Here is a 24860-nt window from a genome sequence, read left to right on the forward strand (position 1 = left end):
TGGTTATTTCTGACAGAAAATCATGAATAGGCAAAATGAAGAGTCTGAAGACTCTGTCCGCCCCTTCCTGGGTCTCTGACTTTGGGTGGCTCCAGGCTTCTCCAGTCACCTAGGTCCTCTCCGGAAAAGCCCCCACCCCCAACTCAGGGCACATTCTGACAGTCGCTCCTGCCCCTGCCTAATCACAAAGAAGCCACCGCCCTTCCTTGGCCAGGTCCTCTGCCCAGCTCAGGGGCACTGGGTGCCATCATTGCCTACAAGTAGCCACCCCATCCAGCCCCCTGACTACTGTTCTTTGGAGAACCGACTCCTCCATTTCTCCTGGCCCATGTGTCGGGCAGAGCCAAGGGCGGGAATGTTTTAGCCAGGTCTAGCAAATCAGAGTGGCAGTGATTGGTCCAGAGTACTCACATGACCCTAGACTGGCCAATCAGCATGTTCCATTTCCCTGGTACCAGTGACTGGTTCCAGGATGGGCGTGGCCTATGTTGGAGCTACTGGGAAAGAGAAAGTGTTCCCGTTGCTGGTAATTGGGAGGATAGGAGCTAATCTTGATGATGATGGTAGCTGTCTTGCTACCTTATGGGAAGAATGTCTGAAATGAGAGCCAACTAGGAGAAAGACAAGATAAAGGATAGAAAGAGATTCCAGGTATCATGGCTTGAGCTCCTGGATCTAGCCATGCCTGAAACTATAGATGCTTGAGATTTTTAGTTGATAAATAAGTGCCGTTCCTACTTTTCTTTTGGCCTAAGGTAGTGAGAATGGTTTTAGTCATTAGCAACTAAAAAATCCAATATAATATAGAACCCTCTCCATCCAAAGGAAGCATACTTTTATTTTTTGTCATTTTTTTCTACACAAGACCACTTTGACTATCTATATCCCAGGCTGTACCGTCAAAACAATCTGGTGATCATGATGCCCACCCCCTTGTGTCCTCCAGAGCTCACCCGGCTTGGGTCTGCAGAACCATGTATACTACCCCTGACTTAGGCCAGGTCATGTGAAAGTCCTGACACTGGCACCTCTGGAGCTACAGGACACGCCAGGCCTCCACCCAGGAACTGGCCTCTTCTTCCAATGTCTCCTTGTGGGTAAATAGCATATCCTTACGTGAGAAGAGATTCTCTCTTTGGATGAGACCACCTTAAATGAGGAAAACCATTGACTTTCTGGAAAACCTCTACACTACATAAAAAATGCCCAATGCCTGGCTTGGAGGCCCAATGCCCGCTCTTCCACCTTCTCTTTGCCTGGTGCTGAGCTGTAGCCTTTATGTTTCTTGAATTTTCACTTCTAAGGGGAAGTTCATGAGGTGGACATTGATTGTTTTCCGTCTAACCTGCATCCTTTTCTGTCTCCTGGTAACAGCACCAACCTTTGTTTTGGGAGCTGTCCCACCTGTATGGCCACCCAACTCTTGGCCCACTTCAGGGTTGAGTGTGTGCCTTGGTCCGGGCCAACAGGACTATCCTAGTAGCCTGGTCCTGGTCTCGGCCTAGAGGTGGGGCTGTGACCCAGGCTGAGCCAATCCACGTTCTTTCCTAGGACTTTATCTACAGGTGCTGGGAAGCAGAATGTTGGGTCACAGAATTTGAAAAGTCATGAATCTAGGGTCCCTGCAGCCACGTTCCCAGCTATGTGGAGCAGGAGTGAGTAGAACCACGCAGGGACAAGCAGAGATACAGGTGGATGGAGAGTGCTGGAGGCACAGGGGTCGAAAGCCCATCCAAGGAGTGTGTAGTAAACGCAGGCACACCCCAGGGCCAGCTGACAATGACATTTAAGGAGGGCTTATTATGTGCCAGGCATCATTCTAAATGTTTTCTATTATCTCATTAGATTCTTACCCGGTGCAGTAGGTACTAAAATTAACCTATTCTCCAGATGAGAAAACTGAGGCACAAGCAAGTTGAGTTGAAGCTTCCTGAGAAGCATCAAGACACCAAAGAAAATGTGCAACATATATAGGTTAGCAGGTGAGGCAGGTCACGGCCAAGGGTGACTGGTCTGGCACTTCAGGCCACCCCATGTCCTTTGTGGCTGCCTCAGGCCTGAAAAGGCTGAAGCTTATTTCCAACCCACCTGTGGGAAGTAGCAGAAAGAGCCACAGACTCGTGGACTGAATCCAGCCTGGCTATACCCCTGATTTACTGGGTGAGCCTGGGCAGATTACCATCCCTCTCTAGGCTCCTTCCTTCTCTGACGGATGCATTTATTGCACATATTAGCTTGTGCAGTCAAGGCCCCTCTCTCTGGGAGGGGTGCAAAGCCTCAGGCTCGAGAGCAGGTATATCTCTGAGCTGTCAGGCCAAAGTGTGGGCCCAGGCTCTGTCCTCCGAGAAGTGCAGCTGGGGGCATGCATTTGAATGAGGGCAGGTTTCTCTGGGGACACCACTGATCAGCCACCTCGACAGAGAGCCCACAGCTCCCCCTCCTCTGCCTCCTTGCTCTCCAAGGCCTGCCCCTTTGTGATCCTGCTCTGGACAGGCCCTGCTTTTCTGGATAGACAAGAATGAGTGTCCCTGCTTCATTCTTTTTTTTTTTTTTTTTGAGACGGAGTCTTGCTCTGTCACCCAGGCTGGAGTACAGTGGCACAATCTTGGCTCACTACAACCTCCACCTTCTGGGTTCAAGCAATTCTCCTGCCTCAGCTTCCCAAGTAGCTGAGATTATAGGCACGTGCCAGGACGCCTGGCTAATTTTTGTATTTTTAGTAGAGATGGGGTTTCACCATGTTGGCCTGGCTGGTCTTGAACTCCTGACCTCAGGTGATCCACCCACTTCGGCCTCCCAAAGTGTTGGGATTACAGGCATGAGCCACCACACCCGGCCCAATAAGTTCCAATATTTATTAAGCCTTTCATTATTATAGGTACTTTCAACACATTAGCACGTTGAATCTTCAAATACTCCATGAAGTGGGTATTATTATCATTATTATTCTCATCTCATGTTACAATGAGCTGAGGCTCACAGAGGTGAGAATTGCTTGCCGCAGGTCACACTCCCAGAGCTCCACCACCACGCTGCCTCCCCCGTCACACTCGATGTTTATGCCAAGACAGAATCCCATACCCACTTTACAGCTGAGGAAACTGAGACTCACAGAAGTGAAGGGAACAGCTGTAGCTCCTACCACACTTGTTGAAGAGCCGGGAATCAAAGCCAGGTTGGGCTGGGCCTTCTGAGCCTGGGCCCCCACCCACCGAGCCCCCTGTGCATCCTGAGGGCCTGGGGCATGCAGTGGGTGCCTGAGTGGGTCTGCCTCTTTGTGAGCCTGAGTATTGTTCCTGGAGGAGGAAAGGCCTCTTTTCTCACCAAGGCCACCCACACACCCACCTCCAAGGACGATGGAATCCGAGACCTCCCAGCTCCAGATGGTGCTCCATGCCCCCTCTGCTCGCCCCCACCCATCCGTCTCCCTCCCGCCCCAGACCCGCTGACTTTGGCCCACCCAAAGGCTGCCAGGTCAGGCCAGGCAGCAGCAATGGGGCAGAAGAAAGGAGGTAGCCCTCAGATGGCCTCATCTTTGTGTCCCCTCCACGGTGGCCAGCCAATTGCTGTCCCTCCTCCCTCCCTCTCCCACCCCCTTTCCTCCATCCCAGCCTTTTCACCCTCCCCCAACAACAATGCCAGAGGCCAGGCCGCCAGGCCTCTCCTCCCTGTTCCAGCTGAGCTGAGCTGGCTCTCTGTCTTTTCTGTCTTTTTGAGCACAGCCCCTGCCCGGTGGTGCTGGCCCTAGGCTGCCTGCCCTGCCCAGGTGTCCTGAGGGCCCTATCAAGGGGGCTTAGCTGCTCCTTGGCTTCAGAGCATGGTAGGGGGCCAGGCCAGGCAACTGGCTGAGACATGGGCGGTTTCAAAAGGACGAGATGTCACAAACCCACCAGAGACCTTCTACTGAGGACTGAAGGGGGACCCCTCAAGGCAGGACAAGGCCACTGGACCACTTAGGGGTCTCCTTGTGCTGAAGTCCCAGGCGTTACGCCCTTTCTTCCACTTTTGAGGACAGCATCCACTCCCATGCCTGCTGGTCCATTCGTGTGTCCAGACACATCTTACTGTGTGCTAAGGCTGGGCTGGGTGCTAGGACACAGAAGTGCCAAGCCCTTGTGCTCCCTCAGGAGGGCTCCCAGCTATGGACAGAACCTGGGGATAACAATCTTTTTCCGTCCACCCTCCCCAGTGAGCCCTGAATCACCTGGATGGGCACAGAGTCCCCCCGAAACCACCCCCAAAGCACCCAGCATCCAGGAAAAGCTGACCTCCAGACAAGCCTGCTCTGTGTCTAACCAGGTTTCCTCCCAGGGCTTCAGAGTTCAGAGTCTTGAGCTGCCATAGGTGGGCTATTCTACCCAGACAAGAAAAGGATTGGGCTGCAAGCTCCAGAGAGGGGCAAAGGGGTATGTTCCTTGAATGTGTCTGGGGTACAGTGCCCCTTGATTCTCTTGGGAGGATCTCATTCCAGAGTTCAATGGGCCTTGCTGTCACTCCAGTGGTGGGCATGTGACTATGGTTTGGCCAGTCAGAGCATCAGATTGTCCTGGCCCCTGTGATGAATTCAGGGATGAACATGTTTCCAAGTTGGCTGAATGAGGCCCAGTTCCAGGACTTCAGTGGGATGGTTCAGATGACAGATGATCTTTCTACTGGACTGAGCTTTGGGGATGTTAGCCTGGCACCCCAACGGCTACTGGGGGAGAGAATTTGCCGGAGAGTAAAACAGAACTTCAGTATATCGTGGTAACACTACATGAGTACCTGAATCCAGCCATGTCTGAAGCTGGACATGCCTACACTTTTCAGTTCTAAGAACTAACTTCCTTTTCACCTAGGTCAGTTTGCATTAGGCTTTCTGGCACTCACCCAGGAGACCTGGATGATAGAAAGGAAGAAAAGAAAGAGAAAACAGAGGAGAGAAGAAAGGTGGAGAGTGGTTGGAACTAAGCTGGGAGAAGTGCCACTGAAACACCTTGGTTGGGCAGGGATTGAATGACATTTCATGAATGGTGATGTCAAATTTTCCATATGAAGCTGTTTGCATTACTGCAACAGATTCCCACCCCGCCAATAATCAGTAATGCCTGCTATGCATAAAAATGTGTGTGGGGATGGACTATTTTGTGGGATTTGAAGAATAAGGAGCTGAGTTTCTCATCTCAGACAAGGTCGTGTGAGTAGAGACCAGCTGTGGGGAAGCAGGATCAGAGGCTGATGTGGCTGCGAGGGGACCAGGAGCCTCTTAGGAGGGCTGTGCGCCTCAGCAGGCAGGGGCTGGGCCAGGGAGTACCTGAGTCTTCCCCAGCTCTAGAAGGCCTGAAGATGCCTTTTGACACCTGGGGGGCATCTATTTCACCTGCAACTCCTACAACTCTGAAAGCAGCAGGAGCTTCTTTGTGGCCCCTCAGCACATGGCACACCTGTGCCGTAACATGTCTACTGCCATTTCTGTGTCCCAAGGATTCTGGCACGGGGATTGGTCCACAGAAGGTGCTTAGAAAATACTGTTGAATGAATTAAATAAATGTCTCTCATTGCTTACATATTTATTGTCCATCCTGTTAGGCTGCTGGTCAAGACGGTGGATTGGGGTGCTATGGGAAGCCCCTCTTCCATCTACAAATATGTTGAAATGCTGGATAAAATAGAACTATTTAAAAGAATATAGAGCCAAAGTCAAAATCAAGAAGAGGAGACCTCCAACTTGTGTGGAAGGCAGGAGATGAAGCTGAAACGCCCACGGAGGGATTAGGGACAGGAGACCTTGAATAGTGAGTTACAGAAGGAGACTCCCTGCATGATGCCAGGGGCCAGCAAGGGCTGTCTTATCCACGAACAAAGATGAAAAATATTCCACCTATTGGCCTTGGAGTTTTGTTCCCAGGTATAGGACTCAATCTCTCACTACCTGTGCAGCTAGGAAACTCCAAGCTAAGAATCAAAATTAAAAACTGGTCTAGAATCAGGGCCTGGTGGAGGCAGACGGAAAACTGCTCTGAAGGGAACTCTACAACCGGTTCTATGTGTGACTCTCAAGGATCATGGCCCTGCCAAAGATGGGCTCACAGCCCAAAATGACAGTGCCTGCCAAGAATGCCTTATCCTGACAAAGACAGCAGGTGTAAAACATCTCAGGAAGCTCAGATATTACAGCAATCCACAAGAGACTTTAAAATTAGTATGGTTGAATGCTACAGAGATAAAGGATTAGACAGAACCCACAACACAAGGACTGATAAGGATGAAAAAGAAAGTACAGGTCTGAAAAAGAACTCAATAGAAGCCCTAACATGAACAATAGAGTCATCAAGATCCCATTTTAGGAAAGTGGCAGAGTTTGACTCAAAGTTGGGAAACTCAACGCACTCTGAATTCAGCTGAGTTTGCGTATGTGACTTTAGTAAAACCACTCCCAACCCCAAGGGTCTATTTCCTTATTTGAAACATCAGATATAATACCAACCTTAGAGGGAAGATGAGAAGATCAGAGTGAGTCGGTATCTGTGAGAGTGCTTTGAACACTGGGAGATGCTGGAAAAGTGTGAGTCGGGTCATTTATTCTAACCAAATGGCTTCAAGCTGTCATTCGCAGGGGGAGTTCAGTCATTGCTCTGTTTTCCCCCCAAAGACACATCTGCAGAGCACCTGGAGACATTCCAGAGTGATGTCACTTAAGAGGGTGTGATGGGGCTCTACTGTTTGGGGCACAGGGCCCTTTCCTCCCGTAATTCCTCTAGACTGCAGCCCCCTAGGCCAACTGCAGAGGAGGGGGCTGATTCAGCTCAATAGTCAGGGACAGCTGAGCTTCTGGCATTTGAAAAGCAAAAGCAGAGGCGAGTTGTAGCCTACAGTCCCTCCCCAGCCAGTAAAATGTCCGGCCGATGTTTCTGGGGTAGGAGAATCCAGGAGGACTTGTGCATACTACCAAACCCAACCCGAGCTTGTGGCTTGGGGCCATCAGGCTGGGCTGTGAGTCCTGCCCTTGCCACTAAGTCGCTGTACCACACTGGACAGCTGCTTCCTCTCTGGTCTTGGTTTTCTCATCTGTGAAATGCTGACAATAACACTTTTCTTTTAGACTAGTTTAGGCCCCATGAGCTCACATAAAAAAGTGCCTGGTATGCAGTTGATGCTCAATAAATGCCCATGGCTATTCTGCCTCCTCTCCTTTCCCTTCTTCTCAGAGAGCTTTGGGGCAGGTCAGTCCACAAACCAGCAAATTCTGACCACAGAAAATGGGCAGAGGAGGTCAGCCTCCCGGGCAAGGTAGGGTTGAAGGCATGTTTCTAGAGGGGCAGAGAAATTAGTGACACAGTCATCTGCCTAATCACCGTGTGCCCTTCACATAGTGTCACTCGTTCTCTGGTCCTCAGTTTCCTCATCACTAGGTGCTTCCTTCAAAGCCTCTGCAATAGCTGCTCCTCCTTCTTTCTTACTAACAGAACCCCACTTTTGGCTGGGCACAGTGGCTCACACCTGTAATCCCAGCACTTTGGGAGGCCGAGGCAGGCAGATCACCTGAGGTCAGGAGTTTGAGACCAGACTGGCCAACATGGTGAAACCCTGTCTCTACTAAAAATACAAAAATTACCCAGGCGTGGTGGCATGCGTCTTTAATCCCAGCTATGGGGAGGCTGAGGCAAGAGAATCTTTTGACCCTGGGAGGCAGAGATTGCAGTGAGCCAAGATCGCACCATTGCACTCCAGCCTGGGTGACAGAGCAAGACTGTCTCAAAAAAACAAACAAACGAACAAAAAACAGAATCCCAGTTTTGTTTGGGACTGACTAAGAGGACTAGCCTTGCAGGTTTCTTCTTATGCCCGATCAGCATATGCAAGGTCTGGAGGCACAGCAGCCATCATGTAACCGTGAACTAAAGCACACAGGCAGTGGGGCCAGGCCGATTTGACTTTCCTACTTTCTGGCTGTGTGGCCTTGGGTATGTTATTTAACTTCTCAGTGCCTCATTTCCCACAATCTGTAAACTGGGGATAAAACGTCTACCTTGTACAATCTTATGGGGACTAAATGGTGCATTGGCTATGAATCCACTTTTTCTATTGTAAAGGGCTATGCCAATGTTTGTAGTCACTTGTAGCATTCTGCTATAGAGGACTAGTTGTGATTTTAGAAATAAACAAAGAAGACCCCCTTTATTTCTCCTCTTGGATAAAGTTCCAAGACTGGATGTGGGCCTCAAGCCAACCAGCCCTGCTCTTTAGCCATCAGCTATGCAAACAGGAAGTGGATATCCAAACACTGTGTGCTGCAGGAGGCTGGCCCAGAGTCTGCCTCTTTGGAGGCCTCCCTCTAGCCCCATGCCTTACCATCTTCCAGCTGTGAGCTCCTCAGACGTCCAGTAGGTTCAAGGCCACCCCTTCTGGCTGCTCCACCCCCAGCCTGGGTCAGACCACCTTCCTCTCAGGATCAGGGATGGCAGGAGCCCCTCACTGGGCTCTGCACTGTCTCCTGCTCTCCCCTTCTGCCCATCTCTTTGTCACACTGTAGCCAGGGTAACTTTTTATTGAAATCTGCTTCTGTCACTTCCTTACTTAAAACTTTTCCATAGTTTCATGTTCTTTCTCTTAAGAGAAAAACTGAAATCCTTGCTGCCACCTTCTAGGCCCTAAATGGGCCTCCCTTCAGCTCTACCCCTCCAGCCACTCTGGCCTCCTTTTAGTTTTTGAATGGTCCCTTCTGCCCTAGGGCTTTGCCTGTACTATTCCAATTTTCTAGAATGTTCTCTCTTCTCCTCTCTCCATCTGGCCCGGTAACATCCTATCCTCAAGTGTCACTTCTTTGGGGGCAGGCTGATGAGTGTCCCCCACATCCTGCCTGCTGCCACGCATCTGTTCCTGTGAAGGTCTCACCTGCTCACAGGTGGCTGCTCAGGGCAGGGAATTCAGTCTGTCCTAGTCACATGGTCGAATCCCTGGTGGCTGGGATGGCCCCTGGCACACAGAAAGTGCTCAGCAAATGTGTAGTCAGGCCGGCCAGCAAGCAGGGGTGCCTTGTGATTTGAAAGGGAGAGAGGCTCTGTCTACTAAGCATCTACCATGTGCCAGGCAGGACCTCATGGCCTCTTCACAGCCACTCCCGCAGGCAGGGACCCCAATCTGTGTTCTACCCAAAAGGAAGCAGGGTCTGTGAGGGGTGGTGACTTGCCCACACTCATACATCTGCCAGAACCCCTGCCAAGATTTGAACCTGGGTCCCAAGTCCAGCTTCCTGCCCTGGTGGAGCTAGCACAGGCAGTCATTACACACCTGTTTCCTCATCTACAGAGTGGAAACATAGCAGTATCCACCTCACAGGGCAGCTGTGAGGCTTAAATGAGTTAAGCCACATAAAGTACTTAGCTCAAGGCCTGGCAAACAGCAAGTGCTTAGTAACTGTAAGCTATTATCATTATGATCGAATCCAGGAACAAATAAGAATGAGCACATTCAATCGCAATTTATGATAAACAAATAGAGGGTGTTTGTGCGTGAACAGGAAGATGGATAGACGGCTGGCTGGCTGGGTGGGTGGGGGGATGGATGGATGATGGATGGGTGGGCGGGTGGGTAGGTGCGTGAGTGGATGGGTGGGTGGGTGAGTGGATGGATGGATGAATAGATGGATGGATGGGTGGGTAGGTGAGTGCATAGGTGGATGGATGAATGGGTGAGTGGATGGATGGGTGAGTGGATGGATAGGTGGGGCAGGTGAGTGGATGAACAAATGGATGGATGGATGGGTGGGTGGGGTGGGTGAGTGGATGGACGGATGGATGGATAAATGGATGGGTGGGTAGATGGTTGCAGGGCAAGCAATGGAGTAGACTTGTAACTTAAGAAATGGAGAACTGACAAAGGAATGAAAGAATACACGAATAAATGCATGGAGAAACTGCAGAACACGAGAGCGCGTGGAAGGGGGATTGCACACCCGAAGTCTGGGAAAATGGGAGCCGAATTGGGGCACTTGGGCCCAGGGCACGCGCCCCAGCTCACCTGTAGCGTTGCAGCTCCGCCTCCAGCCGCCGCACCCAGCGCTGCAAGCCGGGCACCTGTCGCGCCAGCGCCTCCAGCTCTCGCACGCGGTGCAGGCTGCGCAGCACCACCTGCCGGGCCTCCTCCGCGCGCCGCCGCACCTCGGCCTGGCCACGGCGCAGCCGCCCAGCGCGGGCCTCCGCCGCAGCCAGGGCACCCTGCGCCTGCCGCAGCTCCCGCACCGCAGCCTCCCGCCCGCCGTGCCCCGTCTCGTGGGTGCTCGCCTGGCTCTTCCAGAGCCCGACCTGCGGGGACAGGGCAGCAGGGGCAGGGGGTAAGTGCCCCAGCCAGATGCACCAGACGAACGACCGCCACGACGGCGGTCCCCATTCCCCCGCACCCAGAAGCGCGTGAGCACGTTTCTTGCGCCGTCTGCTTCCGGGTGCCAGGCCCTTAGGTCCGGTGCGTCCGAGCTCCTTTAACCCTCGCCACATCCCTGGGGAGGCCCGAGCTCTAATGATTCCTCCTCGCCCCCTCCCACCCTCCAACGTTTTTTCACTGATGAAGGAAACTGAGACACGACGCCTGTATTCTGTTCCCTCTGTGGTACCAACCTCGCGACTCTTCCCGGCCTACTCCTGTGTTGGCGGCGTTCAGCCTGCCGCGTGGCGGTTCCTCATCTCCTAGACTCCCCCGAGTGGCATTTCCAGCCCTCCCCGTGCCTGCTCACTAGAGGCCCTTTGAGGGCGGTTTCTGTCTGTCTTTACTGGTGTGTTCCCAGAGCCTAAAACAAATCTGGCACATAGTAGGTGCTCAATAAATACCCGAGCATGAGATGCCGGAAGACCTTTCAGGCGCATCCCATGGCTCCCCGTACGTTACTTGGGATTCCACATCAGGGGAGTACTTTCCCGCCTCCACCCTGACTTCCATGCACACCGACACCGAAAACCACACCTTGCCACTTCCCTGCACTCTGCAGTGTCCTGAGCTAAGGCGGGGTCATATAATGTCAGTTTCTTCCTGGCCTATTGTCGCCTGGGGTAGGGGCTGTTCCTTTCCTCCTCTGAGCCCTGCGGCCCAGCACTGCCCTTGGTGCACGGCTGGCACAGTGCTTAAGTGTTTGTCGACGGCTCCCAGATGCTAAGGCTGGGTCCCTATCTCACCCCATGATTTCTTCTCAATAGCCCAGAGCGGGTCTGGTTCCCGCAGGCACTTGGTGGCCCGTGAGTGCCTGATCCACAGTGTGAGCCACACTATTTCTCACTTGTCTCTGTTTCTCCCACAGGGAGCCCCATAAGTCTTTGCTGATTGACAGAAGGAGCTGTCAGTCTACCCCAGGAGGCAGGGAGATCCCTAAAGGTGAGGACAGGGCCTTCTTCACACTTCTGTCTCCTAAACCTCCCAGAAGCCTGGCAGGAAGGAGAAAGAAAAATGCTTGTTGAAAGGGAATATGTGAGACTACCCAGACAGGTGCAATTCCTGGGTTAGAAGGGGCAAGACGGGATGATGTGGGGGTGGAGCAGAAAAGTGGGGTATCCTTGTCTGAGTGTGACTGGGGTTTTCAGGAGTGGAATAAATGGTAAGAATAGGGCTGGGGACTGGAGTGGAATGGGGAGGAACAGGGACAGGATGCAAGTGGTATGAGGCGGGGTGGGATGGTGGAAGGCTGCCCTCTGTCTCCCCTTCCTCTGCCTCTGTCCCGTCGGGCTCCGCAGCCAGCTTTTAGTTCGAGCCCTCTCCCGGGCGTTACCACCCTCCCTTTGTGGCCGCCGCGCACCTGCAGTGCTAGGCAGCGCGCATCACTGCTCTGCAGCGCGGCGCGCAGGTCCTCCACCAACTCGCGCAAGCTGCTGTTCTCCTCCTCCAGACGCGCAACGCGCTCGCAGTCGGGACCGCTGTCGGGGCCAGGCGCGCAGGGCGGGCGGCGGCGGCGGCGCGGACGGCGCAGGCGGATCTGCGTCTCGATGTGCTCGCTGAGAGCGCCGCGGGGCAGCCGGGGCCCCGCACGGGTGCCGAAGTAGCCGCAGAGGCGCGCGTGGAACTGGCGAAAGGTGAGCTCCGGCGGCTCGGCGCGCAGTGCCAGGCGCGCCTCTTCGTCGGTATCTGAGTCCCCGTCCGTGGCCAACTCAGCGGCCTCATCCCCGGCGGTCACATCTCTGGAGTTCGCGTCTCCTGCTGCCTCCCCGGCCGCGGTGGCCCCCTCCGCGCGCAGCCCCAGCACAGCGCAGAGCGCGCGGAAGTCGGCGCGCGGCAGGCGGCCGGCGCCGCGGCAGTCCAGGTGGTGGAAGACCTCCTGCAGGTACTGGTCCAGGCCGGTGGCCAGCACCACGATCTCGTTCTCCACGCCGCGGTCCAGCCCATAGTGGTGCGCCAGGGCGCTCAGCAGCCACTGCGTGCGCCGCGCAGGTCGCCGGTACGGGTCACCTCCCGCGCCCTCCATGCCGGCCTCCGCGCCCGCGCTGCCCGCCTCCATCGCTGCGCCGCGCGCCTTGCTTCTCTGGTCCCTCCTCCGGTCCCTTCGCCCCGCCACTTCCAGGGGCGGCCCGAGTTTCTCGAAAGGAGGGGCTTAGTGGTCGCGGTCTGGTTGGAGCGGCGCCGGGGACCGTGTCCAGCAGCTGCGCTGGCCTCACAGTGCGTCTGGTTTACCCCAGTTGCTTTGGAGGGGTCTGGGGTAGGGGGTCCAGGAACCCCTGGGACCCCCGCAGCGCCACCAGTGCCCGGTCGGCGTCCGGGTCTGGCTTCTCCGCGTGACACCCGCGCTCTCCTCTTCTCACTCCCGGGGCGTTCCTGGAGTCTGCGCTTTTCCTCCCACTCCCGGCCGTCCACTCTCAACTCCCTCCTCCCTCCGCCCCGCCCGCCTGGCGCGGAGAGTTCGCCCCGAGACCTGGGCGAGGGGTTGGCGCGGGATCCGAAGCCCAGGAGGGCCTTGGGGGTGGCGGCCTCGTCCGGTTGCTGGGGATGTGCCCCCACACCCAAGCGTCACTCTTCCTCCTCTCCCCGGAAGGCCTTTCGAGGGTTGCCTGGCAAGCCTGCTCTCGCAGCCCTGTAGCCGTAGGTGCGGAAAAGCCTCCCCTCCGCTTAAATTCAGCTACTGGGTTTCCGAACCCACTTCTTGTGCCACCATAGACCGTGCAAAGAGCCCCAAGTAGTAACTGGGAAAGAGAAGAAAACAGGCTTGGAGAGGCAAGGGGTCTAGGTTAGGGGCACCCCGCTGGTGAGAAGCCTGAGACGAGCTCTGTGCTAACTGCCCTCTCCCGATCCCTGTTGGGGGTGGGGATAGGACTCTGAAAGTGGTGTCTCCCGGCCCTGCCACCTTTGTGCCTGCGGGTGCTGACTTGGCAATAGGATCCGAGTTCCATCTCTGAGCTGGGGTTAGGTTAACAGGTCGATGATTGGCTGATGTTTTTTCTGGTGTTTTAGAACACATTTCTGGAAGAGGAAGAAAAACCTGCTTTTCTGGTGAGTGCTAGACTGTGTTCCCTTTCTTTTTCACGAGAGGGGTACAGTGATACTGTGATATTGTCCACCTGTTACCTGCACCGGGAACGGTTATCCAGCCACGGTATCCAGCCACGCTGGGGCAAGAGGCAGACTCTTCAGCTGTTCCTAGCTATAACAGAGACAGAATCTTGCCTTGTGGATAACTCTGTGGGTTTAAATGTAAAATCTTGCCGTTTGAAAAGCGGTAGCATTCTGTCTCCTCTGCCACAGTATCCCAGAATCAGCACTTTGTCCATTTGGCAAATTCGTACTTGTTCTTGAAGGCTTTGCCCAGAGTACATATCTGCTGGGAAGGAGTTAGAGGCTTCTCCCCAAGCATTTTGGACATACTCTTTTAGGTTTGTTTTTAATTATAAAATAATGGCAATTTGACAAAGTTTTTACATCACGTCCACTTCTTGGCTTCTACCTTAGAAAGCCACTGTGCCCAGGATGTTCTCTGCATCATTGTTTATTACAGTGAGAAACTGGAGACAACCCGATGTCCATCAAATCAGCTAGGACTCAGCAAACGAGGATGAGCGGACACAGCAAGGCACAAGCTGATTATGCACAACACTGACGCTTACGTAACAAGAACAAAAACACCCAAAACAATAATAAGTATTTTCTACTGGGACATGTGTATGTGAGTGCACAGAAGATGGAGGGATTCATAAGTGGATTCAGTGGTTCTTTCTGCAGATGGGAGACACTGCAGTATTTCCCTTTTGATAAGATGTTCTCATGTGTTTCTTTTTCTTGGCCGGGCATGGTGGCTCAGGCCTGTAATCCCAGCACTTTGGGAGGCCAAAGCGGGTGGATTGCCTGAGGTCAAGAGGTCAAGAACAGCCTGGACAACATAGTGAAACCCCGTCTCTACTAAAAATACAAAAAGTTAGCTGGGCGTGATGGCAGGCGCCTGTAATCCCACTTACTCGGGAGGCTGAGGCAGATGAACCGCTTGAACCCGGGAGACAGAGGTTGCAGTAAGCTGAGATCCTGCCATTGCACTCCAGCCTGGGTGACAGAGCAAAAAAAAAAAAAGAACCTGATTTTATTTCATGTCAGCGCTGAGAGCTGGCAGCCCAGGCAAGAGTGCAACACCCTCCCCAGGTGAAGGAATCCTTTGAACAGTAGCTTTCCTGGGCCAGTCAATATTGAAAAGAAAGCTTTTAAACGTCTTGCTGGGAGCCGTTGCCGGCCTCCGCTCCCCTACAGCTCAGGGAAGTAAGGGTTGATAATGGTTTGCTGTCAGGCCTGTCTGCCCGCCCCGCGGTGTTACCAGGCACCTCTGAAATAATTCTGGTTGCATCCACAAGGTTTTTGTTTAAGGTTCAAAGTGAGCAAACTCAGAGGTCTCCTTGCGTTCTTTTGTATGAACTGGGGGGATGGGCATGTGTCTGTGTGGGAGAGAGTCAGGACTGTGGCAAAGAAATGATTTTCTGAAGTCAGTTCAGTATTGTTTGAGCCATTTCAAATAGTATATTGTTTAAAATGTCTTTTAAAGGTCCGGGAAAATGCTAAAAAGCAAAAATCATCCACCATTCTGCCACCAAGAGAGGACCACTGTGTATTTCTGATGTATTTGTTCCCAGACTTTTCTATGTATTTGAGCATGAAAGAACTTTTTGGAGTGATTGAAATACTCTGTCTTCGTGGTGTAGTGGTTGCATGACTGTGTACATCTGAATTTTACAGTGTGCAAATTGTAGCTCATTCAACTTGACATGAAAAGCACAGTGGAAAGGGCGCCATTGGGATCTTTCTTTGCACAGGAACTGAGCTTTGTAAACAGCTTGGCTGTGGTTTCTTTGCAGACACTGCTCCAGAGGCTGCTCTGTGCTCTCTTGGGATGAACTATAAGGTGCTTTGTCATCCCGCACAGATGCCCACTGAGATGGTTTTCAGCTTTTCTCCGCAAAAACCTTACTGTGAACAGTTTGCGCTGTATCTTGAGTGATTTATTACTGGGCCAAGGAGTATACATATTTTATAAGCTTGTGATATTTTCAGACTGTTTTTTGGAAATTTGTGTTATTCTATCCAGAGCCCAGAACTGTCTGGGAATGTCCTTGGGCCATTATTTTCAGTGTCATAAAGGTTTTGGGTTTTTAGGGGTCTTGGTTAGTGGATTTGCTTAGTGTTCAGACACCAAGCTTTACTTCTATTAAAAATAGGCCTGTTGTTAGGCAAAGATTTCTTAGATACAACACCAAATGCATGATCCAAAAAACAAAAAAAATGATGAATTGGACCTTCATCAAAGTTCAAAACATTTGCACTTCAAAAGATACTATTAAGAAAATAAGACGAACAAGAGACTAGGAGAAAATATTTGTAAAACATATGCCTAGTAAAGGACTTACATTCAGAATTTACAGTGAACTCTTACAACTCAGTAACAAGAAGACAAACAATCCAATCAAAAAGTGGGTGAAGATACAGACAGACATTTCACCAAAGAAGTTGTATAAATGGCCAACATGTACATAAAACAATCTCAGTATTCTTAATTGTTAGGGAAATGCACATGAAAACTATGATGAAATACTATATTATACTCACGAGAATAGCTGTAGTGAATAAAACAGGCAATAAATCTTGTCAAGAATTTGGAGAAACAGGAAACTTCATGTTGTTGATGGGAACATAAAATGATGCAGCCCCTGTGGAAGATAGTTTGGCAGTTTCTCAAGAAGTTAATCACAAAACAACCATATGACCCAACTCTTCCACTCCTAGATATCGACCCAAGAGAGATGAAAACACATCCACACAAAGACTTGCGTGGGAATGTTCATAGCAACATTGTTCATAAATGTCTAAATGCCCAAGCCAAATGCCCATTAACTGATGAATGGATAGGCAAACTGTGGTCTGTCTATACAATAGAATATTATTCAGTCACGAAAAGGAATGAAATACTGACACATGCCTCAACATAAATAAACCTCAGAAACGTAACGGTAGGTGAAAGAAACCAGTTACAAAGCCAGAACACATAGTGTCTGACTCAATTTATAGGAAATGTCTAGAAAAGGCAAATTTTTAGAAACAAAGTAGATATGGTTGCCTAGGACTGGGAGTTGGAACAGAGATTAATTATAAATGTGCATGAAGTCTTATTAGGGGGATGAAAATGTTCTAAAATGAATTTATGATGATGATTGCACCACTCGGTAAAGTTACTGAAAATCACTGAATTCTATGCTTGAAATGGATGGATTTTATTAAATAAAAAATACTTCAGTAAAGCTGTTAAAAATGCGGAAGGGGCAAGAAGAAGGTGGATGTAGCTGATTCCCAATATGCTTCCAGCTGCCAGAGTCTTGGGATAGCTTCAGGAAGGCCTCTACATAAGCTGTGGGAGCTTGGGAACTCCCCACCCAGCAGAGTAAGGAAGCAGGGATGGATTTTTCAGTGACCTTGAACACCTCCCACCCCTGGATGCTTGTCCCTCTGCTTACCAGAGGTACAGTCCATGTCTTCATCCCCTTGAAGTGGGGCCAGCCTCATGACTTGCTTTGGTTAATGGCATGTAGCAGAATGACATGGTGCTGGTTCCACACCGAGGTCCCAAGAGGCTTTGCAGCTTCTTCTTTGCCCTCTGGGATCCCTGCTCTGAGAATGCCATCTGAGGAAGCCAGGCCAGGCTATGGGGAGATGAGGCACCACATAGAAGGAAGCTGGTGTACCACTAGGGGCGGGGGAACCCATGGAGCGGAACCAAGGGGCCCATGGAGAGCCAGCAGCAACTGCCAGACATGCAAATGAGGACTTCTGGCAGCTTCCAGCCATGTTGGTCCTCCAGCTGAGCACAGTGTAGGGAGTGAGCCCAGGCGAGGCCAGCAGAGAACTACCCAGCTGATGCATGGAGTGGTGAGAAATAACAAGCGTTTGTTTGATGCTATTAAGTTTGGGGATGGTTTTTACTCAGTAACAGATAACTGAAACAGAAACCCCATTCCTTTGCTTCTGATCTGCCAGCTCTGAAGCCATCTTCACTGAGGTAGGGCTGTAGACCCACCACTCTCATACCTGAGTAGTGGGTGGCACACCTTTGCCCTCACTTCATCCTGTGATGCCCTAGGTCTTGACCCAGACACCATCTCTCTCAGGGCAGTGGTTCCATATTCTGGTTGTGCGATACAATCTTGGTGGTAATTTAAAAATATGGCTCCCGTTCCTATTATTTATTGTACAACAAATCACCCCAAAACTTAGTGGTTTAAGAGAGCAACAATTTGCTTATAAATCTGCAATTTCTCATGATGGAGACAGCTTGTTTCTGTTCCTCAGTGTCAGCCAGGGTGGCTCAAAGACTGAGGGCTGGAATCATTTGAAGTCTTGCACTCTCATATGTCTGGGGGTTGAGGCTGGCAATTGGCTGGGAACCGTCAGTCACAACAGCTTCATGTGGCCATTTCACATGGCTGCTTGGGCTTCCTCACAACCTGGTAGCTGTATTCCTAGCATGAATACTATACCTCAAAAGAACAGGGCAGAGATAGATGGAATTTGTATGACCTGGCCTCAGAAATCACATAGTGTAATTTCCTCTGCACTCTTTTGACTGAGCCAGTCACAGAGGTCTGCCCAGTTTCCAGAGAAGGGGACTAGACCCCCCAGCTGGGTGGGAGGAATGTGAACCTCATGATGCCTACCAGAAGATTATGTGGGAGGGAATCTTTTGAGGTGGCTGTCTTTGGAAAATACAATCTGCCACTGGTTCCTAAGCCCCACCCCCGGAGAGTCACTTCTACGGGTCTTTAATGAAGCCTCAGAATTATATTTTTGACATGTAGGTGTTTCCAATGCACATCCAGCATGGCACATTGGCCCTTGGTCCAAGACCTCTGGCCTCTCACTACTGAGCTTGGGGAGACATTGGCCTCTATCCTAGGTGGTGATGTGATCAAGGAACCTTTGGAGGGAAACCAGCCTCAGGCCAGTGGGTAGGACCTGGGGAGCAGGAGGCCTGATGTCTGTCCAAGAGTGGTGGTGGTGTGGAACTGCCCTTGTTAAAGGGCCCTTTTGGGGGCTGGTGTATCTGAGTAGCTTTGTATTCTTCCAGCCCTTCCTGTGTCTCCTGAGCACTTCCTGGCATACAGACAGCAGTCTCCAGGCTGCTGCAGGTGGGGTGTGGGCAGGGTGGTTGCGGTTCTCCTGCTGACAGTTTGAACCCCCTCCTCACAGGGCCCACTGCCATTTGGTATCTTCCCTCACAGCTGTACTTGAGGCTGTTTTTCAGACTGATTGAACCCGAGGAGTATTGGAACGCCCAGTGTTAAAGGAGCTGTCCCATGCCCTGAGAGCAGTCTGGGGAGGCATGCACTGGGAGGCTCAGGACTTGGGTCTCAGCCCCAGCTGTGTCACAGTTTTGCTCTTTGACACCAAGTAGGTCATAGCTCAACTCAGCTAGTTTTCTTAATAGCCAAGCATGTGTGTACCCTCAGCTCCCATTCTCTTGAACAAACTGACTGCTGGAGCGGGGTACCCTCCCTCAACAGAAGACCTGCCTTGGCTCCCCATTGCCCAAAGTCCTGTGCCCTAACCTGCCCTGTGGGGCTATGTACCATGGGCCCCGCACACTGCTACAGCCTTGCCATCCATTCCTGAAACTTGCCATGCCCTTTCATCTCTATGGGGCTTTGCATATGCTGTTCCTCTACCTGGGATGCTTTCTCTTTCACCGCCTCTGCCTAGTCACCCCCTAGATTTGGCTTTGCTCACTTCCTCCATGAAGCCTACCCTAGCCCTCTGCCCCAGCCGCTTGCTGTGCTGAGGTCTTCTACATTACGAGCCGCAGCCAGGGTTCTCAGCTTGGGTGGTTTAGCAGACGAACGGAGGCTTTGGAGTCAGGCAGTCCGGATTTCAACACAGTGCTGCGCCCTACTTGCACAGTGCTGCGCCCTACTTGCTGTGTGACCTCAGGCGAATCGCTTCACCTCTCTAAGCTTTGTTTTCTCATCTCTGAGTTGGCGCTCATGATCACTAACCAGAATTCTCATGCTATTTTAAGGACATCAGCGACAGAAGCAGAGAATCTAATGAGAGGGCTCGTGGGGAGGTCTGGAGTTTGCAGAGCCCACAGCTTCCTTTGCTTTTATTAAAGAATGGGAAGTGGGAGCTGATGGAGGGGGAGGGAGGAGTCATCTACCCCTCTCCCCCATCGTACGGGCAAGGGCCAGGCTTATAGCAGGTGCTGACGTTCAGAGAAGAAACTCCTTAATGAGTGAATGAATGAGTGAATGAATGAAGGCAGCTGGTTTCTGAACCTGGATGCAGCCATTTGACAGACTGCGCGCAGTGGCTGAGGGGGAAAGCCCCGCCCCGCGGAGCCCCGCCCGCAGGCCGCACGCTCTCGCATTTCCTAGCAACCGCCAACGGAGCTGAGCTGCTGGGCCTGCGGCCGTCCCTGCACCCGCGGACGCTTCTCTCAGTCTTGAAGTCTCTTCGCTCGCGTGGCTGTGGATCCGGTGCGGGAGTTGCCGTCACGGTCCAAGTCCCTGCTGCCGCCCAGCGCTTCCGCTCGCAGGTACCGCCAGCACCTGGAGGGGAACCCCGACCCCTGCCCCCCCTCGGCCGCCGCAGCCCGGGACTCTTCCCGCCTCGCCTCGACGCGTGTTCCCTCCTCGGCGTTTGCCCGGCGTTCCGCCTCCATGGGCCTGAGCTGATGCCCCGAGCCCATCACCCAGTGCACATTGATGTTCTGTCTTGGGGGCAGGGCTTGCCCTCCCGGACCTCGCCAGGCTCCTGCACGTGCTGCCCCCGGCCTGGTTTGCCTCTCCCCAAATAGCAAACGCATCTTGTGCTTAGGCGCAGCAGGCTTGCCTGAGCAGACGCCCCCTCTCCCGCCTGGTGGCTCCCGGGAGCTGCTCACCTGGGGCAGGCATTCCAGAAGCCCGGCGACTGACTCCTGGTTAGGCGAAGGGAACAGGGTTGCTCGTCGTCGTGCTTACTGCCAGGCACCCTTATCTGTTGTTCCTTCATTCATTCATTCTCTAAGTCGATTGAGTACCGACTGTGTGGCAGGCAGTGAAGGAGCCCCGGCGTTCATCCAGGAGCAGGCGGGGGAAGCAGGAAAGAGAAGGGTGGGTGCTCCTGCAGGAGGCCGGGCTCACCTCCTGGAGCAGCCCTGGAATACAGGCGGGGACAGCCTTCACTTTCTCCCTGCCAGGACCGCCGGCGGCCATGTCGCTACATGCCTGGGAGTGGGAAGAGGACCCCGCAAGCATAGAGCCCATCTCCTCCATCACCAGCTTTTACCAGTCCACGAGCGAGTGTGACGTGGAGGAACACCTGAAGGTCAAGGCCAGGGCCCAGGAGTCTGACTCTGACCGCCCCTGCAGCAGCATCGAGTCCTCATCTGAGCCTGCCAGCACTTTCAGCTCTGACGTGCCCCACGTGGTCCCCTGCAAATTCACCATCTCACTGGCCTTCCCTGTGAATACGGGTAAGTGCTAGAGCAGAATACCCTCTGAAAAAAGGAGGTGCATGACTTTCTGCAGGAGTTTAGGGCGCATGTGCCCCACATCCTCTCTCCACCTGCCTCACCCCAAAGCGGGCTGGCCAGTGCCAGCCAGGAGCACAGGTTGAAAAGAAACAGCAATTTTAGGAGCGGCCCAACTGTGGCTGCATCAGCTTCACATACTTAATCCTCTCAACAACCCTAAAGCAGGTGATGTTCTGTCTGCTTTTTACAGTGGGAAAAAAAACCATGGAGAGGTTAAGGCATTGATTCTCATAGGCGCTTGTGCATCACCTAATACCTTGTTTAAAATACATTTTCCAGGAGTCTGAGGCAGGAGAGTCTCTTGAACCCGGGAGGCAGAGGTTGTGGTGAGCCGAGATCGTGCCATTGCACTCCAGCCTGGGCAACAAGAGCGAAACTCTGTCAAAAATAAATAAATAAATAAATAAATAAATAAATTTTTTTTTTTTTTTAATTGAGATGGAGTCTTGCTCTGCCGCCAGGCTGGAGTGCAGTGGTGTGATCTCAGCTCACTGCAACCTCAGCCTTCCGGGTTCAAGCAATTCTTGTGCCTCAGCCTCCCAAGCAGCTGGGATTACAGGTGTACGCCACCACACCCAGCTAATTTTTGCATTTTTTGTAGAGACGGGGTTTCACCATGTTGGCCAGAATGGTCTCGAACTCCTGACCTCTGGTCATCCTCCTGCCTCGGCCTCCCAAAGTGCTGGGATTAAAGGCGTGAGCCACCGCACCCAGCCAAAAATTACATTTTCTCCGATCTGTTGAATCAACATCTCTGAATGTAAAGGTGTATCAATTTGCTATTGCCACAAAAATGCGGTGCAACAAACCCAAACAAGCCCCCAAACTCTGGCTGCACACAGGAACCCGAGTTTCTCCTGGAGGTGCTGGGCGCTGGTCTAAGCTGGGTTCTGAAACAGCTCGGCGCTGCTTCATGTTGCTCCTCTTCCTCCTGTACCAGTGGGCTAGTCTACACCCCTTCTTGTTCTAGAAACACAGAGACACACAAGAGGGCAAGTCTAGCCCCACAAACACTCCTCAAGTCTTTGAGTGTCTCCCACCTGCTAGCATTTTATTGGCCAAACCAAGTCACATGGTTCCAGCCCAATATGAGGGGCGGAGACAAGTAGTACTTCACCTCTTGATAGACCTTGCTTTGTTTTGTTTTCATCTGCTTACTTGAACTAGCCCACCATTATGATTTCAACTTCTCCTGGTATTCTGTCAGTGGTGTAAGTTTCTTGTGTTGGTTGGAACCCCGAGAGCGTGCTAACAGACAACACGAGGCAGTGTGGAGCAACATGCAGTTTTAATGAGCTCCTTGGTGCAGGCTGGCTGAGGCCTAAAATGGCGTCAGCCCCAAGTGAGGACGGGGCAAAGGTTTTATAGTCTCCTGTAAACAGGAAGTGTCCTAGTCTGATGTAACTGCTGCGTTGTACCCGGATGGCCTCTTTCTCATCTTCAAGTCTTCTGGCCGGGGTAGGTGTCTTCCAGCCGGCTCTCCTCCTGCTTCTGCTAATTTGGCTGGTGCACGCTGCTGACTTAAGTGGCCTTACGCCTTGGGACTAGGCTTGAGAAGGGAGGTGTTATTCATCTCCTTAAGCTTTCAGGCCCTGGGGAGAATCTTACAGATGGTTGGTTAAGATATTTTGGAGGCCGTCTGGTTGGGTGTATAGTGTGTTTAGAACTGTTCCATCTTCTTGGTGAATTGAACTTTTTGTCATTTTATGGTGACCATTCCTGTCTAAAATGATGCCTTTACTCTTGGGTCTATTGCTATAAAGCAAAAGAGCCTGGAAAAAGATATCTGGCAAATACCAACTAAAAGAAAATTGGCACTTGATCTCCTTTAGCCCTCATCTCTTTCACAGCATCTTCTAAGCGTGTTTTTGTTGTTGTTATTGCCCTCTAAAGGCAAATTTTATAAAATGGATCTCTGTGGGGCAGAACTTTATGAGACCTTGTGTGCCTAAGAGTATTTTTTATCATGCCAGTACCTTTAAATGACATACCTTCAGCTCTACATGAAATTCTAGTTTAATTGTTTTTTTTTCCTTCAATAGCTGAGTATTTATAGATGAGTACATAAATGTTTCTTTATATAAATTGTTTATTTATTTTTGAGATGGAGTCTTGCTCTGTTGCCTAGGTTGGAGTGCAGTGGCACAATCTCAGCTCACTGCAACCTCTGCCTCCCAGGTTCAAGCAATTCTCCTGTCTCAGCCTCCCAAGTAGCTGGGACCACAGGCACATGCCACCACGCCCAGCTAATTTTTGTATTTCTAGTAGAGATGGGGTTTCACCATATTGGTCAGGCTGGTCTTGAACTCCTGACCTTAGGTGATCCACCCGCCTTGGCTTTCCAAAGTGCTGGGATTACAGGCGTGAGCCACCATGCCCTGCCTATAAATTGTTTATTTCAGAGAAATGAGATCCTACAACTTACTTTAAAATTTTTTGACATGATTTAGATTATCTTAGAATATGATCAAGGATACTTGTTTTTTGTTTATTTGTTTGTTTGTTTTTAGACAGAGTCTCCCTCTGTCAGCCAGGCTAGAGTACAGTGGGGCGATCTTGGCTCACTGCAACCTCCACCTCCTGGATTCAAGTGATTCTCCTGCCTCAGCCTCCTGAGCAGCTGGAACTACAGGCACGTGCCACCATGCCCAGCTAATTTTTGTATTTTTAGTAGAGACAGGGTTTCTCCATGTTGGCCAGGCTGGTCTGGAACTCCTGACCTCAGATCATCCTCCCGCCTCGGCCTCCCAAAGTGCTAGGATTACAGGCATGAGCAACTTCGCCAGCCAAGGATACTTGTTTTAATTTTGTTGTTTCATTTTAAACACCTGTATGTTAACAGTATTCCATTATATGTCTCTAATTTATCCTACCCCTTATTGATGGATATTTGAGTTGTTTCAAATGTTTTTCTGTTGCAATTCTGCAATAGACATTCTTTACATACATTTTTGTGCATATATGTGGGCACTTCTGTTGCCTGTATTCCAAGAAGTAAATTTGCTGGATTGAAGGCATGCATTTATAGTTTTTGATAGATATTGTCAACTTCCCCTTTAAAAGGGCTAAATAACTTGCCTTTCTGTCTACAGAAAATGAGAGGCTCTGTTTGTCCACTTGCTGGCCCACCTGGGATTGAATCAGAAAAGGTCTAATGCTACCAGAGACTGGCAGGAGAAGCTTGACTCCAATCTCTGCACAAATGCTAACTATTTTGGTAGCAGAAAAATTAATGCTGCAGCAGCCTCCTGGGGTTAAAAATTTAGACTTTAAAAACTACAGCTTTAGGCCGGGCGCGGTGGCTCACGCTTGTAATCCCAGCACTTTGGGAGGCCGAGGCGGGCGGATCACGAGGTCAGGAGGTCGAGACCAAGGTGAAACCCCGTCTCTACTAAAAAAAAATACAAAAAATTAGCCGGGCGTGATGGCGGGCGCCTGTAGTCCCAGCTACTCGGTGAGGCTGAGGCAGGAGAATGGCGTGAACCCAGGAGGCGGAGCTTGCAGTGAGCCGAGATTGCGCCACTGCACTCCAGCCTGGGTGACAGAGCAAAAAAAAATACAGTTTAGGCCGGGGGGTGGTCACGTTGTAATCCAGATTTGGGAGGCCGAGGCAGGGGGATCACAAGGTCAGAGATCGAGACAAGCGAGACTCCGTCTAAAAAAAAAAAAAAACAAAACAAACAAAAAAAAACTACAGCTTTAAAGATAGTCATGTTTTTATAGAATGATATTTGGATTAAATGTTTATGGAGCTTATGATGTGAAAAGCCCCAACTGAGAGTGTGGAGTTTAAGCTGGAGTGTAAGCAACCAGGGGTGGGGTCAGGGGGCTCACTGGGCTCTGGACTCTGGCAGAAGCCCATCTGTACCTTCCACATCCT

General features: G+C 51.4%; 2 protein-coding genes across 14 annotated transcripts in view; one reads left to right on the plus strand and one right to left on the minus strand.

Annotated features, from left to right (window-relative positions):
* The window catches only part of EFCC1 (EF-hand and coiled-coil domain containing 1), a 43779-nt gene extending 30978 nt beyond the window's left edge, over positions 1-12801 (minus strand). For 3 of the 4 annotated variants that reach the window (XR_009213078.1, XM_032149852.2, XM_032149851.2), the window contains exons 1-2: positions 11759-12801; positions 10000-10283 (exon numbers count right to left, since the gene is read on the minus strand). Coding sequence is in view for 3 of the 4 variants with exons in the window: in XM_032149852.2 (XP_032005743.1) it covers positions 10000-10283; positions 11759-12454 (980 nt within the window). In the remaining variant the exon portion in view is untranslated. Of the gene's footprint in view, positions 1-814; positions 1150-7594; positions 7662-9999; positions 10284-11758 lie in introns of those variants that run through there. The other variant, XM_032755028.2, reaches the window with a different exon arrangement.
* Positions 1-24860, plus strand: part of CFAP92 (cilia and flagella associated protein 92 (putative)) — a 108169-nt gene that overhangs the window by 16460 nt on the left and 66849 nt on the right. For 8 of the 10 annotated variants that reach the window (XR_009213077.1, XM_058437352.1, XM_058437356.1 and 5 more), the window contains exon 3: positions 20645-20920. Coding sequence is in view for 9 of the 10 variants with exons in the window: in XM_058437352.1 (XP_058293335.1) it covers positions 20645-20920 (276 nt within the window). In the remaining variant the exon portion in view is untranslated. Of the gene's footprint in view, positions 1-19631; positions 20003-20644; positions 20921-24860 lie in introns of those variants that run through there. The other 2 variants (XM_032149856.2, XM_058437358.1) reach the window with 2 other exon arrangements.

The sequence above is a fragment of the Hylobates moloch genome, unplaced genomic scaffold (genome assembly GCF_009828535.3).
Source record: "Hylobates moloch isolate HMO894 unplaced genomic scaffold, HMol_V3 SCAFFOLD_4, whole genome shotgun sequence".
NCBI classification, from domain to species: domain Eukaryota; kingdom Metazoa; phylum Chordata; class Mammalia; order Primates; family Hylobatidae; genus Hylobates; species Hylobates moloch.